The 16,765-nt window shown below is 45.3% G+C and overlaps 1 protein-coding gene across 1 annotated transcript in view; it reads left to right on the top strand.

The window, feature by feature from the left end:
- Positions 1-16,765, top strand: part of LOC146689318 (thyrotropin-releasing hormone-degrading ectoenzyme-like) — a 277,193-nt gene that overhangs the window by 91,894 nt on the left and 168,534 nt on the right. The window contains exon 4 of the mRNA XM_085437338.1: positions 16,314-16,440. Within this exon, the coding sequence (XP_085293464.1) occupies positions 16,314-16,440 (127 nt within the window). The remainder of the gene's footprint in view (positions 1-16,313; positions 16,441-16,765) is intronic.

Raw genomic sequence — 16,765 nt, 5'->3', positions numbered from 1 at the left:
CAAGCCAGTCAGGTGTGATTCCAGGTTGATGACTGAGTTTTGTAATCTTGCAGTCAGATCTGCAGATGTACATTGTGGACATTCGGCTGTGTGCAGCTATGAATAAATCACAACCTGCTGGTGAGTTGGATCAGGTAACGGGAAAGATGCTGGTCGTGGTGAGAGTATGTTGCAGAGATCCTGGACCTGTATAAGTACAGATGCCTATTCTGCAAAAAACTGCAGAAAATGGAATTTATTCTTTAGAGAATTACTATTAATCACCTACAGCTGATACTGCAGAGGATGTTTTCACAATCTTCCCGCCAAAAGGATCCGTCAATGCCAGCCAAAATTTAAAGTCTGCTTCATGAATGTATCACAAAATGCTTATTGCTAGCACACGTAATAAACTCAGTTGATATTACAATCCCAAGAGCCATAAGATAACCTTTATTAGTCCCACACGTGGGAAATTTGTTTTGTCACAGCAGGAAGTGGACAGTGCAAAAGTTATGACGCAAAAATTAGAATACAATAAGAATAAATACAGTACACAGCTGTACAGAATAGAATAAAATAAAATACTATATACAGTAGAATAAAATAGAATAAAAATATACAATAAGATAAAAATAGAATACGAATGCTATATACAACTGAGTAAAAATACAACGATGCCAGAAAAGATTATTGCACTTAGTGTTATTGCACATGTGTGGATGTGTGTGTTTGTTCAGTTAAAGTCTTTGTTGTGGAGTCTGACAGCAGTGGGGAGGAAAGACCTGCGAAATCTCTCCGTCCCACACCGTGGGTGCCGCAGTCTCCCACTGAAGGAGCTGCTCAGTGCTGTCACAGTCTGCTGCATGGGGTGGGAGACGTTGTCCAACAGGGATGACAGCTTAGCCGCCATTCTCCTGTCACTCACCACCTCCACTGGGTCCAGAGGGCATCCTAGAACAGAGCTGGCCCTTCGGATCACCCTGTTCAGTCTCTTCCTGTCCCCAGCAGAGATGCTGCCGCCCCAGCAGACCACACCATAAAAGATAGCAGAAGCCACCACAGAGTCATAGAAGGTCTTCAGGAGTGGGCCCTCCACCCCAAACGACCTGAGTCTCCGCAGCAGGTACAGCCTGCTCTGCCCTTTCCTGTAGAGGGCGTCTGAGTTATGAGTCCAGTCCAGTCTGTTGTTCAGATGAACACCAAGGTACCTGTAGCTGTCCACAGCCTCAATGTCCATACCCTGGATGTTCAGTGGTTGCAGTGGAGAATGCTTGTGCCTGCGGAAGTCTACCACCAGCTCCTTGGTTTTACTGGCGTTGATCTGGAGGTAGTTCAGCTGGCACCAGTCCACAAAGTCTTGAGTCAGTCCTCTGTACTCCTTGTCGTCCCCATCAGTGATGAGGCCGACTATTGCAGAGTCATCAGAGAACTTCTGCAGGAAGCACTGGGTGGAATTGTGGGAGAAGTCTGCAGTGTAGATGGTGAAGAGGAACGGAGCCAGAACCGTTCCCTGTGGGGCCCCCGTACTGCAGACGACCCTGTCCGACACACAGCCCTGAGTCCTCACATACTGTGGTCGGTCGGTGAGGTAGTCCAAAATCCAGGTAGTGAGGTGATGGTCCACTCCAGAGTTCTCCAGCTTGTCCTTCAGAACCGAGGGAAGAATAGTGTTGAAGGCACTGGAGAAATCAAAGAACATGATTCTCACAGTGCTTCCAGCGGTCTCCAGGTGAGCGAGGGAACGATGTAGGAGGTGAATGACGGCATCATCCGCGCCAATGCCAGGCTGGTAGGCAAACTGAAGTGGGTCCAGTGATGAGCTTGTTAGGCGCCGAAGCTGAGCCAGGACCAACCGCTCCAGGGTCTTCATCAGGTGGGATGTCAGAGCCACCGGCCTGTAGCTGTTGAGGTCCTTGGGGCGTGAAGTCTTTGGCACTGGTACAACACAGGAGGTTTTCCAGAGCTGTGGGACTCTTCCCAACCTCAGGCTCAGGTTGAAGAGGTGCTCCATCACCCCACACAGTTGGTCCGCGCAGGACCTGACGACCCTCGAGCTGATGCCATCTGGGCCCGCTGCCTTCTTGCCATTAATCCTCCTCAGTTCCCTCCTAACCTGGGTGGTTGAGAGAGACAGGCTGGAGCCTTGTGTTGAGTGTGTATTGGATGCTGTTGTTGGGGGTGGGGAGGAGTGAGCAGGGTGAATAGAGGAGGTGTGAAGTGTCTGAGGTGTCAGAGGTGGAACAGCAGCAGTGGGGGTGGGTGAGTCTGCAGCCGATGTTGTAGACTGTCTCATGGTTGAATCAAATCTGTTGAAGAAATGATTCAGTTCATTTGCCCACCTCACATCCCTCCCAGGCAGAGAGTTCTGCTGTTTGTGGCCTGAGATGGTTCTGAGGCCTCTCCAGACTTCACCAACGTTGTTTTGCTGAAGCTGGTTCTCCATCTTCTGCCTGTAGCTGTCCTTCCCATTCCTTATCAGTCCCCTCAACTCTCTCTGCACCCTTTTCAACTCCTCTTTGTCTTTGGATTTGAAGGCCCTCCTCTTCTGCTTGAGGACAGCTTTAATTTCTGGGGTAATCCAAGGTTTGTTGTTGGAGAAACACCGTACAGTCCTGGTAGGTACGGTGTTATCCACACAGAAATTAATATAGTCAGTAATGCATGTAGTAAGGCTGTCGATGTCCTCTCCATGGTCGTCACAGATCACCTCCCACACAGTCGACTCAAAACAGTCCTTAAGAGCCTCCTCGCTCTCCTCTGACCATCTCTGCACTGTGCGGGTGGCTGGTGGCACCCTGCGCACTAAGGGCTCATACACAGGGACAAGGTGCACCAGGTTGTGGTCAGATTTGCCCAGTGGAGGGAGAGGTGATGAACTGTATGCCTCTTCAGCATTGGCATACAGTAAGTCCAGTGTTTTATTGTCTCTGGTTGAGCAGGTCACATACTGGGTGAAGGTGGGCAGTGTGGAGTCCAAAGAGGCATGATTGAAGTCCCCTGATATTATGAGAAGGGCTCTCGGAGATTGTGTTTGCAGTCTGCTGACCACTGAGTGGAGAGTGTCACAGGCTGCATCCGCGTTGGCCGAGGGGGGGACATACGCTGTTATTGCGATAACATGCGAGAATTCCCGGGGCAGATAGTACGGACGCATGCTAACGGCTAACAGCTCAATGTCTCTGCTGCAGAGTTGTTCTTTCACAGTGATGTGCCCAGGGTTACACCATCTGTCGTTCACAAAAACTGCCAGTCCCCCTCCTTTCCTCTTACCGCTCTCTCTCGTCCTGTCCGCTCGCAGCATCTGAAATCCCGGTAGTGTCACGCTTGTGTCCGGAGTTAGCGGTGTTAGCCACGACTCCGTTAGCATCATGATGCTACATTGCCGGTACTCCCTCTGTGACCAGGTTAGCGACGTGAGCTCATCCATCTTATTGGGCAAAGATCTTACGTTTCCAATGATTACAGAAGGAAGAGATGGTCGATAACGTCTCCTTCTCGGGCAACGGCGCTCCTTCCCAGCACGACACCCCCGTCTTTTCCTCCTCAGCTCGCTGGGAATGTCGGGTCTGTCCGCCGGCAGTACCGCTGCGGGACGCAGCGCTAACAGCTGATCCTTACTGTAAACAAAGGATCCCTGCTCTGGGTCCCCAGACACGCGTGAAAAAAGTAGAAATAAACTAAGAAAAACGACCAGAACTAGCACAAAACGGTAGAACATGGTTGCAGAGTCTAATTACTGATACGTTAGTTATAAAAAATTACGAGAAGAAAAGATAAGAAAGAAAGAAACTCAGATTGAGCAGAGCTGCTGTAACAGGCTGCCGCACATGGGGGGCGCCGGAAGTCATGTTGCTAGTGTGGCTGAAGTGATTACAGAGGGATAAAAGGCTTGACAGGAGATCTGTTAGTTACAAAGCTGAAATATATATATGTTATGTTAACAGGACAGTTTCTGTTGATTTTGTTCTCCTTCATCTGTAACTTTCACTTCTATAGTTTAAATATGGGCTAGTATTTTCGGTGTGATTCTTGTTCTGGCTTTGCTAGTCTGGGTCAGATGGTGTTTAAAGTCTATAAAGATTATGGTCAATAAATCCAAAGTCTTCCAGCTGCTTTCACTTGGTGAAAATCTTTTAAAAACATGTTTGTATGGGCAGCCAACAATGACTAAAGATGTTAGTTGAGTGCTGCAGTAAATACCTGAATCTTGCCTCAAATTCCCTCCACAGGCTCTACAGTCCAGCATGCCTCTTTAAGTAGGATCTCAACCAAACTCAGGGCCTTTACATTCATTTCTTTTTCTTCTGTGCAAATAAACAGTACAGGCTGTTCGTGTTTGCTTTGGTAGAGGAACACACAGACTGAATCTTACAGGATTCACAGGATGTTTTCCTGCCAGAATTTCTGCTCTTTCCTGCCCAGTTCTTCAGTCTGTTCCTGTGTTTACCCACTTGTGCAATTTCTGCTCCTTCTTGACTCTCAAAGACGAAAATGTGTTTAGTTTGGTGGTCATATTGTATTTGCCTTGTCCAGTCTTTAGCTGGACTTCAGGCATGTTCTGAGCATACAGGCAGGCCACCTCCATTGTTTTCACTGTAAACTAGACCGCTGCAGCATCAAGAGAGGAATAGTGATGAATGACACTCCTTTCCCAAAAAAGAACAGATGGATCAATACAGAGAAACAGTGTTGGCTCAAAAGCTGCCTCAAAGTCAAATTGTCCTGACTCAAACAACTGTCACACAACAGCAGTGTGGCTTTCACCTCTCAGCCCTCTGAGCTCAAAGTCTTCAAAGGTGATAATTCAACTTGAGCCTTTTTTGCAGAAAGGCAATATGGACATTTTGGAAAAAAAATTAAATAATTTTGAGTCAGTGAGAAAAATTATTTAATTTGATTTCTGTTTCACAAGAATTGATAAAAATAAAAAACAAACAACAAAAAAAAAACCTATTGCATATTCTCTGAGGTGCTGAGGTTAGACCTAGGCTAGGTTTGGAGTTAAAATTGGGGATTGAGGTCATCCAAACACCAACTCAGGATTAAACCAGCAGTTCTGTTTTACCATACATGGGTAAAACCCAAATAACTAATGAAAGGTAACATCTTAGTTTGGTGTCTAATCATTCAATAATTTATAATTTAGCATAGAAGCTAATGGGCAGCTGAGTCTGATGGAAATTTATTTGATTGTAAGTGAAACTGTTGCTATCAAAATTTTTGTTTTTCCAAGACATTGCTTGATGAAAAGTCATAAAAATGCATTTTCTGTAAGAGTTTGTGTCATGCGAAGCAGTTTGACCATGTGTGAGAGTTTGCTAAAAACAAGGTCTCAATTTCATGGTGTAGGATTAAACATCAGGGGATCAACAGTGTGGTTATAGTCTTTGCTACGGCCCCTGGCCTTTTAAGTGAGCCGGCCTTCCTTCAAGTAAATTCAAGCATGACAACACCCACAGACGATTGGCTGGCTGGGAACCCGTGCCAGCCTTCCTCCATGTAAATTCGAATGTGACAATCCACACAGACAATTGGCTGCCTGAGGACCTGTGGTTTGCACCTCCAGGGAGAGAGACCAATCAGTGACTTGTACACACCTGTGTCTTCAAAAGGCTGAAGAACTTTCAGGGGCTGCTGCTTTGAAATGAGTATGCAGACTGCCCTGTAGGCTTCCTTCTCTGAGCTTTGCTTGTGAAATTCTGTTTAAGTGGTGAGATTTGGCTTGAGTGGCGTTTAGCTGCGTTACAGCCCATGAGGACAGTTTTATTTTCTACTGGTTAAGCCTTACTTGAGCTAGTTGTTTTGTGTTGGTTGTTTGGTTTGTGGTAATCTGCGCTATAGGTTTTCTTGTAAGTCCTGAGTTCTCTTGTAATAAACCTTTTTCTAAACTGATCTCCCTCATGTGGGTCTCGTTTATGTTACCTCCCCTATCAGAGACGGATTATGACAGTCTTCCAGAGATAACTTAGTACAATTTCCATCCATCCATCCATCTTCATCCGCTTTGTCCGGGGCCGGGTCGCGGGGGCAGCAGCCTAAGCAAAGAGGCCCAGACCTCCCTCTCCCCAGCCACCTCCTCCAGCTTGTCCGGAGGAACACCAAGGCGTTCCCAGGCCAGCCGAGAGATATAATCTCTCCAGCGTGTCCTGGGTCTGCCCCGGGGCCTCCTCCCGGTGGGACATGCCTGGAACACCTCACCCAGGGGGCGCCCAGGGGGCATCCTTGTCAGATGCCCGAACCACCTCAGCTGGCTCCTTTCGATGTGGAGCAACAGCTGCTCTACTCTGAGCCCCTCCCGGATGGCCGAATGTCTCACCCTATCTATAAGGGAGAGGCCAGCCACCCTTCGGAGGAAGCTCATTTCTGCCGCTTGTATCCGCGATCTCGTTCTTTCGGTCACTACCCACAGCTCGTGGCCATAGGTGAGGGTAGGGACGTAGATCGACCGGTAAATTGAGAGCTTCGCTTTTACACTCAGCTCCCTCTTCACCACGACGGACCGGTGCAGCGTCCGCATTACTGCAGCTGCAGCCCCAATCCGTCTGTCGAGCTCCGGCTCCCTTCTCCCATCACTCGCGAACAAGACCCCGAGATACTTGAACTCCTCCACTTGGGGCAGGAACTCATCCCCGACCCGGAGTGGGCACTCCACCCTTTTCCGGCTGAGAACCATGGCCTCAGATTTGGAGGTGCTGGTCCTCATTCCCGCTGCTTCACACTCGGCTGCGAACCGTTCCAGTGCGAGCTGGAGGCCCTCACCCGATGAAGCCAACAGAACCACATCATCTGCAAAAATCAGAGATGAGATTCTGAGGCCACGAAAGCGAAAGCCCTCCGCCACTTGGCTGCGCCTAGAAATCCTGTCCATAAAAAATTATGAACAGAACCGGAGACAAAGGGCAGCCCTGGCGGAGCCCATCACCCACCGGGAACGAGTCCGACTTATTGCCGGCAATGCGAACCAAGCTCTTGCAACGGTTGTATAGGGATCGAATGGCCCGTAGCAATGGGCCAGACACCCCATATTCCCGCAACACCTCCCACAGGACACCCCGAGGGACACGGTCGAATGCCTTCTCCAAGTCCACAAAACTAACGACTAACGGACGAACTCTCCTTTCCAGCACCCTGGCATAGACTTTCCCAGGGAGGCTGAGGAGTGTGGTCCCCCTGTAGTTGGAACACACCCTCCGGTCCCCTTTCTTAAAGATGGGGACCACCACCCCGGTCTGCCAGTCCACAGGTACTGCCCCTGATCTCCACGCAACATTGCAGAGGCGTGTCAACCAGGACAGCCCTACAACGTCCAGAGCCTTCAGGAACTCGGGGCGGACCTCATCAACACCAGGGGCTCTGCCACCAAGGAGTTGTTTAACTGCCTCAGTGACCTCGCCCCCGGAAATTGGCGGGTCATTCCCCTCATCCCCAGACTCTGCTTCCTCCTCGGAAGACGTGTCAGTGGGATTAAGGAGGTCCTCGAAGTATTCCTTCCACCGCCTGACAATTTTCTCAGTCGACGTCAGCAGCGCTCCGCCAGCACTATACACAGTGCAGGTAGAGCACCGCTTTCCCCTCCTGAGACGTCTGACGGTTTGCCAGAATCTCTTCGAGGCAGTCCGAAAGTCTTTTTCCATGGCCTCTCCGAACTCCTCCCACACCCGAGTTTTTGCTTCAACCACTGCCCGAGCCGCATTCCGCTTGGCCTGTCGATACCTGTCGGCTGCCTCCGGAGTCCCACAGGCTAACCAAGCCCGATAGGACTCCTTCTTCAGCCTGGTGGCTCCCTTCACCTCTGGTGTCCACCATTTGGTTTGGGGATTACCACCACGGCAGGCACCAACCACCTTGCGGCCGCAGCTCAATGCAGCAGCTTCGGCAATGGAGACACTGAACATGGTCCATTCGAACTCAATGTCCCCAGTCTCCCTCGGAATGCTGTTGAAGCTCTGCCGGAGGTGTGCGTTGAATATCTCGCGGACTGGGGCCTCTGCTAGACGTTCCCAGCACACCCTCACTACGCGTTTAGGTGCACCAGGTCTGTCCAGCGTCCTCCCCCGCCACCTGATCCAACTCACCACCAGGTGGTGATCAGTTGACAGCTCAGCCCCTCTCTTTACCCGAGTGTCCAGAACATATGGTCGCAGGTCTGCTGATACAATTACAAAATCGATCATCGACCTACGGCCTAGAGCGTCCTGGTGCCACGTGCACTTATGGACACTCCTATGTTCGAACAGGGTGTTCGTTATGGCCAAACTGTGGTTAGCACAGAAGTCCAATAACAGAGCACCGCTCGGGTTCAGATCAGGGAGGCCGTTCCTCCCAATCACGCCCCTCCAGGTCTCGCTGTCGTTACCCACGTGAGCATTGAAGTCTCCCAGCAGGACAACAGAGTCTCCAGGTGGAGCACCCTCCAGCACCCCCCCCAGGGACTTTAAGAAGGCTGGGTACTCTGCACTGCCACTTGGCGCATAAGCGCAGATGACAGTCAGGACCCGTTCCCCGACCCTAAGGTGCAGGGAACAAACCCTCTCGTCCACCGGGAAAAACCCCAACGTATATTAGTACAATTTCATTTGATGTAATCCAATAGATTGGTCCAGACTTCATGTCCATGATGTGGTGGCCCACACAAACCACCTATTTGGCTAATAAAACTGAGCATGGATATCGTCACTGTGATGTATTGGCACCGGAGTCAGCATTTTTACATGGGAAAGTGGCATGTTTAGTTAACAGTTGTTTAGCAAGCTGCATTCATAAATTCTAAGCAGATCACACAGACGCACATATCTGCTAATTTGTGCTAAATAACATGCAAATTAAATACTCGATGTTCACTTAGCACTATGGGAACAGACTTTTTAGAGAGACTGTGAGTACAATTAACTGCAATAAGATAATTTCATTAAAATCTTCCAAAAGGTTCAAACACCATAAACATGGACATGAGTTCAGTTTGGTTAAGAGAAGTGAAACACTGATGGCAGCAAATGGCTCCAGCTGTGCTGATGAACCTGGTGAGACCAAGGATGTTGTTGTTTCAGCATTTACAACTAATATATAACAAAATATTTCTGAGCTAGAATTTTAAGATATCCTCCACAAGTAGCAGTCTCTTTAACCTGTTCAACAACATCCCTGAATTAATAAACGCATGTCAATCACAGGGAATTTAATCTCCTTCCACAAAATGTACATTTTAATTATTATTATTATTGTGCCCTGACCAACACGTCAGTGTCTTCCTCACCTCTGTCTTTTTTAATCACCTCAGCTGCACGAGGCTAAAAGAAGCTCAGTATCATTTGGTTTATTTAGCCCTCACAGTGGTAATGTTTTTCTCACCCACTGCCTCGGCACACTGGAAAAAAAGAGAGTAGGACAGGGAAAATGTATTTAGCTGCCATCATGGGGATAGTTTCAGCACTTTTTAAAAGGTGTTACAACCATCTGCACCCCGTCAGCTATAATTTGCATAGCTGCAGCAGCATGGTCGTTTGAAATTAGCTAAGATAATATGTCTTACATTTTACCTAAGGCACTACTCTATGAAAAATAACGGTAACATAGTTCTGAATCCATCAGTATTGATCAAAATATTTTCAGTGGGCTACAAGCTGAACTAGGAGGATAGAAACAAATTATCGGTCCTATTGTCCTGGTATCAGTTCAGTACCAATACCAGCATTGGTGTCGATGTTGTCGATATTTGGATTGATCAGCCCACTTGATTTTCCTCACACAGTTTGGCAGTGTGAGGAAGTGAGAGTGTTACAACTATCCTCATTCTCTAAATCTAAAGTAGCCACCTGACTCACTTTTGGAGCAGCCTCCAGTGGCAATTGGAGGAACTGCAGTTTATGGCACATCTGCATTGGCTTCATTTTTGAATCTTGGATGTTCCTGCTCGGAATGAACTAATGTTCATCAAGTAGATGTTGATTATTAATTTTAGGCCAACGCGACAACCGAAAATGTGAAAAAATATTTGCAGCTGTGTGTATGACTTTGCCTGGAAAATTTTCTTGTAGTTTCAGTAGAAGGCAGCTTAGTACTTTTTTTTTACCGGCCTTTGTTGGTATTTGTGCAGGTCTACAGCAGCTCGTGTGCGACACAAACACTGTGACACCACGTAGCAGCAGATCTGCAGCGTTACCACTGAACAGGTTTCAACGTGTTTTCACAGCTTTCTGAAAGCAGAATTTATTAGAGTGGAAGTGAAGCTCAGAGAGGAGAGACAGCAGAGGTACTGGGACAGTGTGTGTGTGTGTGTGTGTGTGTGTGTGTGTGTGTGTGTGTGTGTGTGTGTGTGTGTGTGTGTGTGTGTGAGTGATAAGCCAGCAGTGATACAGCAGTATTACATCATAGTGAGTTTGTGTGTCTTCATGGGGAAAATAACACGTGTATTTTAACTTGTGTGTACATCTACCTGCCGCTACTTCTGCTGCTGTGTGTGTGTGTGTGCTGTATTTGATAGCCAGTCTCTATTGTCCTTCATCTGACAGTGAGCTAGTTTCTCCCTGACAGTGAAACCATTCAGCACACACACACACACACACACACACGCATTTAATTTGTCCTTTATTTTCATTCACACACGCTGATTCACGTGTATTGATCAGTGAGATCACTGCTGCCTGTCGCTATGGTAACCCCTATCTGTCAGCTGACATTGTTTGTGTATAATTAGTCTGGAGGATCAGTCTGATTAACTGCTCCATCCATCACAAAAACACAGAGAGGAGAGCTGGCAGCTTGTTTTAAGGGCACGTTTCAATCTTTTCGTGTCTCTGGCAGGTTTCTGCAGTTTCAGTCAGCTTCTTATGGTCGAAGTCAGAAAACTTTGAGAAATAAAACGCCTCTAAGCAAAAGATCCAAGTGAGTTAATGTAGTTAATACAGTTTAGTATTCAGGCCACAGAAATGTTACTTGTCACCACTTTTAACTCAAAACTAATTAATTCCACACATGTTATGATCAAATTATCACATCTGTCCACCTGAAAAATCCTAAAACCAGAAACAGCAACACCACAGACGTGTGATTGTGTCAGTGTTTCACCGCTAAGCTCCATGAAACACATTAAACTCTACCCACCGTGCTCCCTCTGTGGCTTCATCAGCTCATAAAGCTTTACACGTTAAGAAGAATAACATTTTACTTACTTGAACTGTCTGAGGTCAGAGCACCTCCCACCATCTTAAAGACATTATTTAACAGTTTGTTTCTCTTAGGAGTGACGCCCAGCTTTTCTCTCTTTGCTTTACAAGCTGGAGATTTATAGCACTCTCCCGAAGGCATCATCACAGTCTCATTATGGAGACGTGAGGATTATCTACAATGACATATGGATTTTATGAGTGTGGCTTCTTTTTTTGTAGAACTGTCGATCTATGGATGTTTTTTTTCTCTCAAAAATTAACATTTTATAATTATTTGAAGTCTTTCCATGTGTTTTTGACATGAGGATGGAAATCAAGAAAATAATAATATTAATGGATTGCATTTTATATAGCGCTTTTTGGGGCCCTCAAAGCACTGTACAATTCCACTATTCATTCACTCTCACATTCACACACTGGTGGAGGCAAGCTACAGTTGTAGCCACAGCTGCAGATGGGCAGACTGACTGAAGTGAGGCTGCCATATCACGCCATTGGCCCCTCTGGCCAACACCAGTAGGTGGTAGGTGAAGTGTCTTGCCCAAGGACACAGCGACCGAGAATGTCCGAGCCGGGGCTCGAACCGGCAACCTTCCGGTTGCAAGACGAACTGCCAACTCTTTGAGCCACGATCAAAGTTATTCATATAACTTATATATCTAAGTTACATAAATAAAAAGGCTAAAATATCTTACCACCATGCTTCTTTGTAATCGCAGACCGTAAGAGATGAGTTGAAGGTACTGAAGTCCCATGTCAACATTACAGTCTGTGCTGAAGGTTAATCCATAAGTTACAGTAGTTGTTAATTCTCGATCAACAAATCCATCAAGTATTTGTAGAGAATGTGATTATTCAGTGATACCAAGTGATACCAAGACGTGATACCATCAGTAAAGTTCACAAGGTAACTGCAGAACTCGACAAACATAACTGATCTGAAGTCTGCTGGCAGAGAAGTAGCTTTATCTCTGTGGAAGTCATAAAGTTGGTTGTTGGTTGGTTTGAAGCCCAGTCCTGACTTTGTCCTCTTTCTTTCAAACACAGTGCAATTTGATGTTGCATTTATCAAATTGGAAATTAGTATAGTACACCAAAAGCAGAACAAAGGTTCATTTCCTGCAGTGGAAAGTGCCGTCTGCTTCAGATCTCTGTTTGGTTTTGAATATGAGAAAAAGGGCACTGCGTGGCTTTGTTGGCTTTGTGGGCTGTAGGCTGTTTGAATATGCCCTACATGCTTGTTGCTAACTTTGTCAAGAATGGTCTGTGAGTCAGAAATGAACATGTAGAGTTTAAGGAGTTTTAAGCAAAGAATGATTGAAAAAATTAAATTAAACGGCCATGTATTTTATTGCCTAGACGGTTCAATTCGATCAGAGGGTTCATTCGGAGGGAAAGGAACCTTAAAGAGACAGAATCTTCTTTGCATGATGGAGCTTTTACCTGCGTCAGTGCATGGGACGATGAGTTGTGTTGACAGACAGTGATTTCTGGAAGTGCTCCTGAACCCATGCATCGATTTCCATGACAGAATCATCTCTGTTTTTAATGCAGTGTCGCCCAAGGGACCACACATTTTCAGCCTTTTCTCTTGCACACAGAGATTTCTCCACCTGCACCTGTCACAGACAAAAACAGACTTTAGACTCACCACCGATGAGACTGAGCCTCATAATTCAGTGTTTTGTGTAATAAAGTAATGGTGGCTGCTGCAAACAGAGCTTGGCTGTTTCCGTATGAAAGCTGCATCAGGAGATTAGACCAGCTGACCTCAAACACTGGATGCCTACTGAATAAAGCGGCAGCAGAAGCTAATTTTCTTTTGCAGACCTGCCAAATTGCTTTTTTTTTTTTAATGAAAATTGACTCAGATGGAGCAGATGTCTGTCTGTCTGTCTGTGAGCTTGAAAGAATCACTTTAGTTTAAAGAGTCCATTGGGAGTCATTGAAGTGAAACATTTTTGACTGAGCTTCAGAATCACAAGAGGGCAGCAGACTGACAGCACACTAACAAACACTAAGTTGGCATCAAAGTCAGATTAAAAAAAGAGCAAAATCTGTTTTTATTTTTCCTTCACAGTCGGACACAGACTCCTAATGTGTTGGTCAGTGTGATTGGTAATGTGTGTAAATAATTACACTGAACTTCAGTGCACCTGAACTTCTGTTTGATGGTGGCTGAAATACTAAAAACCACAATGCAGCATTATTTGAAACCCCTGTCCTTCTTCTGGTTGGCTTCACGGAGGCTTGTAGCCTGTAGGATGGTCTGTCAGATGATTTGATTATGACATTTAGCCTAGTCTTTTTAAAAAGCTAAACATTTAAGATACTGTACTGATGGGAGGATTGCACACCAACTTTTCTGGTGGCACCACCACAAGGTTCACAGTTGTGGCTTGGATATAGTTGTAGTTTAAAAGTAATCAAGAACTTTTGAATCAATTGCAGTAAAATTTGGATTCAAATATATTTTTTCTTCAGGATAAAGCCAGACTTTTTATCTATAGTTAACCTTAAAATTTAGGATCATGTCAAACTGCTGGCATTAACTTTGACATTAAACTTGAATTTAAACAGATATAACATTTCAATGACCACTGGCAGGTTAACACAGATCCTCTCTTCATCATGTTCCTGGGTGGGATATATTAGAGAGCAAATAAGCATTTTATGTTAGAAGAAGTGTTAAATGCAGTAAATGTAGGCAAATGTAAGGATTTGAGCAAGTGTGCAGCTCTTGTCAGCATCTGCCAAGCAGTCCAAGGAAGGAACAGTGGTGAACCAGCAACAGAGTCATAGTAGCCAAGGCTCACTGATGCATGTGGGGGAGTGAAGACTGGCCTGTGTGGTTTGACCCAACAGATGACCTGCTGTAGCTCAAACTGTTGAAAAATGTAATGCTTGTTCTGACACAACAGCATCAGAAGAGAAGGCAAGCTGGCGGAGGCAATGTGATTCTTTGGGCAGTCTTCTGCTATGAAAACTTGAGTTGTGCCATCCATGTGGATGTTACTTTAACATGTACTACCTACCTAAGCACTGTTGAAGACCATGTACACCCTTTGATAGAACAGGGATAATGCGCCCTGCCACAAAGCAAAAATGGTTCAGCAATGGTTCGAGGAGCACAATCATGAGCCTCCAACTCCAACTTCGTCTCAGTCCAGTCTAGCATTTGGGATGAGCTGGACCAACACGTCTGATTTATGGAGGCCCCATCTTGCAACTCATAGGTCTTAAAGGATCTGTTGCTAACATATTGGTGCAGATACCACTGCACATCTTCAGCAATCTAGTGGAGTCCATGCCTCAATTGGTCAGAGCTGTTTTGGCAGCAAACGGGAGACCAACAATAATAGCCAGTTGGTCATAATGTTATGCTGATTGATGTATAAGGGCAAGTAATACTTAAATGAGTGAAGCCAAAGCACTGAGAAACTCAGCACTTCAACCTAGATCTCGTAATGCCCCATGGCCCACTTTGGATTTGTGTACAGATGAGCATACAAGTGTTCGAGTCCATACTGCATGAATTAAAATGGATTTCATTAGAAGTCAGTCAATATGTTACACTGTGTTTTGGTGAAGGTGTGCAATGTTAAAGGGGGTAAAAAAAAGACAGAAGTGAAGCTGCTGTCACAGCTCTACAGGGAAAGAGCTGTGATTTTGCTTTTACCCACAGCTTGTCAGGAGCTGTGAGGCACAAAAAAAGAACCTCTTCTCAAGTACAAATTGCCATCTTCACCAAACAATAGATTCACTTTCGAAAGAGCAGATGATCATTTTAATCCCAGCAACAGTGATGAGTTGGAGTGTCTCTCACACACACTTTGTCAGCATGTCATCCTGCAGTGGTTCAGAGGTCAGCAGCCTGACCACTGCATTTATAATTCTATTAGTTTTGACCACCAGCTAAGACCTGCTGACCTTCATCTTAAGTTCAGTTCCAGTGTGGCCATGGTTCAAGTCCAGATGCCACTCTGGGGTCCCATGTCAGGTCTTTGCTGAATTTTTCCTAGCAAAGGGGGTTGTTACTTTTGTTCTCCACTTGTCCAGTTTTCCCTATTTTGCACCGAAGGATAGGGATTTTTTGGCTAATAGCCCATTCAGGCTTCCCAGTGAGGATTACTTTGCTGGTATAAAATTACTATTTTACTCCACTCAAACTGTGTAATCTTTGGCATTTGTCATCAATTCAGCTTAAGAAATGGGGATATTTTTTTATGTTTTTGTTTATGTGACAGGCTATTAATAACAAACTACATATGCAACTTAAAATTCAATCTTTAATCAATTTTCTGTTAAGTGCAGACACAACACTGGTTCATTCCTTTTTTAATGCCTGCTTTCCTATAAAAATGTCGGAAAAAAAAGACCAAAAAGCCTGCAGAACTCTTACTCAGGAGCACTTTAAAAGTTGCAAAATGTCTGGCTCCCTGGACACAAAATATAAAGAAATGCGGGGGGCTTGAGTAAACAGTCTGAATGAATAAATATTGCTACATGTCCATAGAAAAATATGTAAATTTGATTTAGGGTGAACTGTCCTTTATAAATAAATGATGCAGCTGGTCCAACCCCTGTCCAATAATGAGCCCACACTGATCATTAGACTATGTGAAATACTGGAATCCACCTGAAGCAGAACATTTAACATTCTTGTATTTTTTTTTGCTTCCATCTACAGTCGATATTCTTGCTCACAGCTGTAAATCAATTTTTTTCTTGTTTTATATTTGAACCAAATCAACCAGACTCCATTGTTCTGTCTGGACAGCAGAATATGAAGTCGACCTGATTCACTTATTTTGTCTGTAGATGTGACCCACCTAACACGGACCTGATTCCATTTGTTTTTTCGCAAATTTTGAAGAAAACATCTCTCAAATATAATTTTTCCTTTCTGCAGATATAAACTTAAACTCTCTCTGATTGTATTATTTCCCCTGAAGAGTTTAATATACACGCAGCGTTCTCCTGTTTGTATCTGTCAAATTTAATTTCCTTTTCTGTATAGATTTGAAAAAAAGTGGCTTAATTTCATTTTGTTCTCTGTAGAGCTGAGCATACACTAATTCCAATTTCCTTTCTCTGTATCTGTTTTTAGATCCATCTCAATTAAAATCAGCTTAATTCCATTTCTTCCTCTGTATTTGTCTTCAGATCCGTCTCTATGCTCGGCCAGATGCCATTTTGAGCGGAGCAGGGGACTACGCCCTCCACATTACGAAGAGGCTCCTCGGATTTTATCAGGACTACTTCAAAGTCCAGTACTCTCTGCCTAAACTAGGTAAGGCTGCTGACGTGCTGTCCTTCCTCTGACGTTATGTGGGCTCGTCTCCTTCATTGTCTTGCCAGGATCTGCTCAGTGTGCACCGCAGCTCTCTGACTGTGTGGAGATGAAGTAAAGTTGGGACGAAATACTTTGTTCTCCTGAAGTCTGATTTCCTGTCAGCTTTCATTAAATAAAAACCACACTGTGTACTTACCATCCCTCTGCCGATCCAAATTAGGAAAGGAAAAACAGCTTCCACTTCCTGGGTGTCTCATTTTAGGGAAGTCAGCCAACTCTTTGTCCTTTGTACAATTACTGTTAGGCTCATCAATTTTTACTC

Source organism: Copadichromis virginalis, linkage group LG17 (genome assembly GCF_057382275.1).
Source record: "Copadichromis virginalis isolate Kocher_CV1m ecotype Utaka linkage group LG17, C_Virginalis_male_GT1.1, whole genome shotgun sequence".
Lineage (NCBI taxonomy): Eukaryota > Metazoa > Chordata > Actinopteri > Cichliformes > Cichlidae > Copadichromis > Copadichromis virginalis.
The sequence above is the reverse complement of the archived record's forward strand: the minus strand, read 5'-3'. Positions and strand labels throughout refer to the sequence as shown.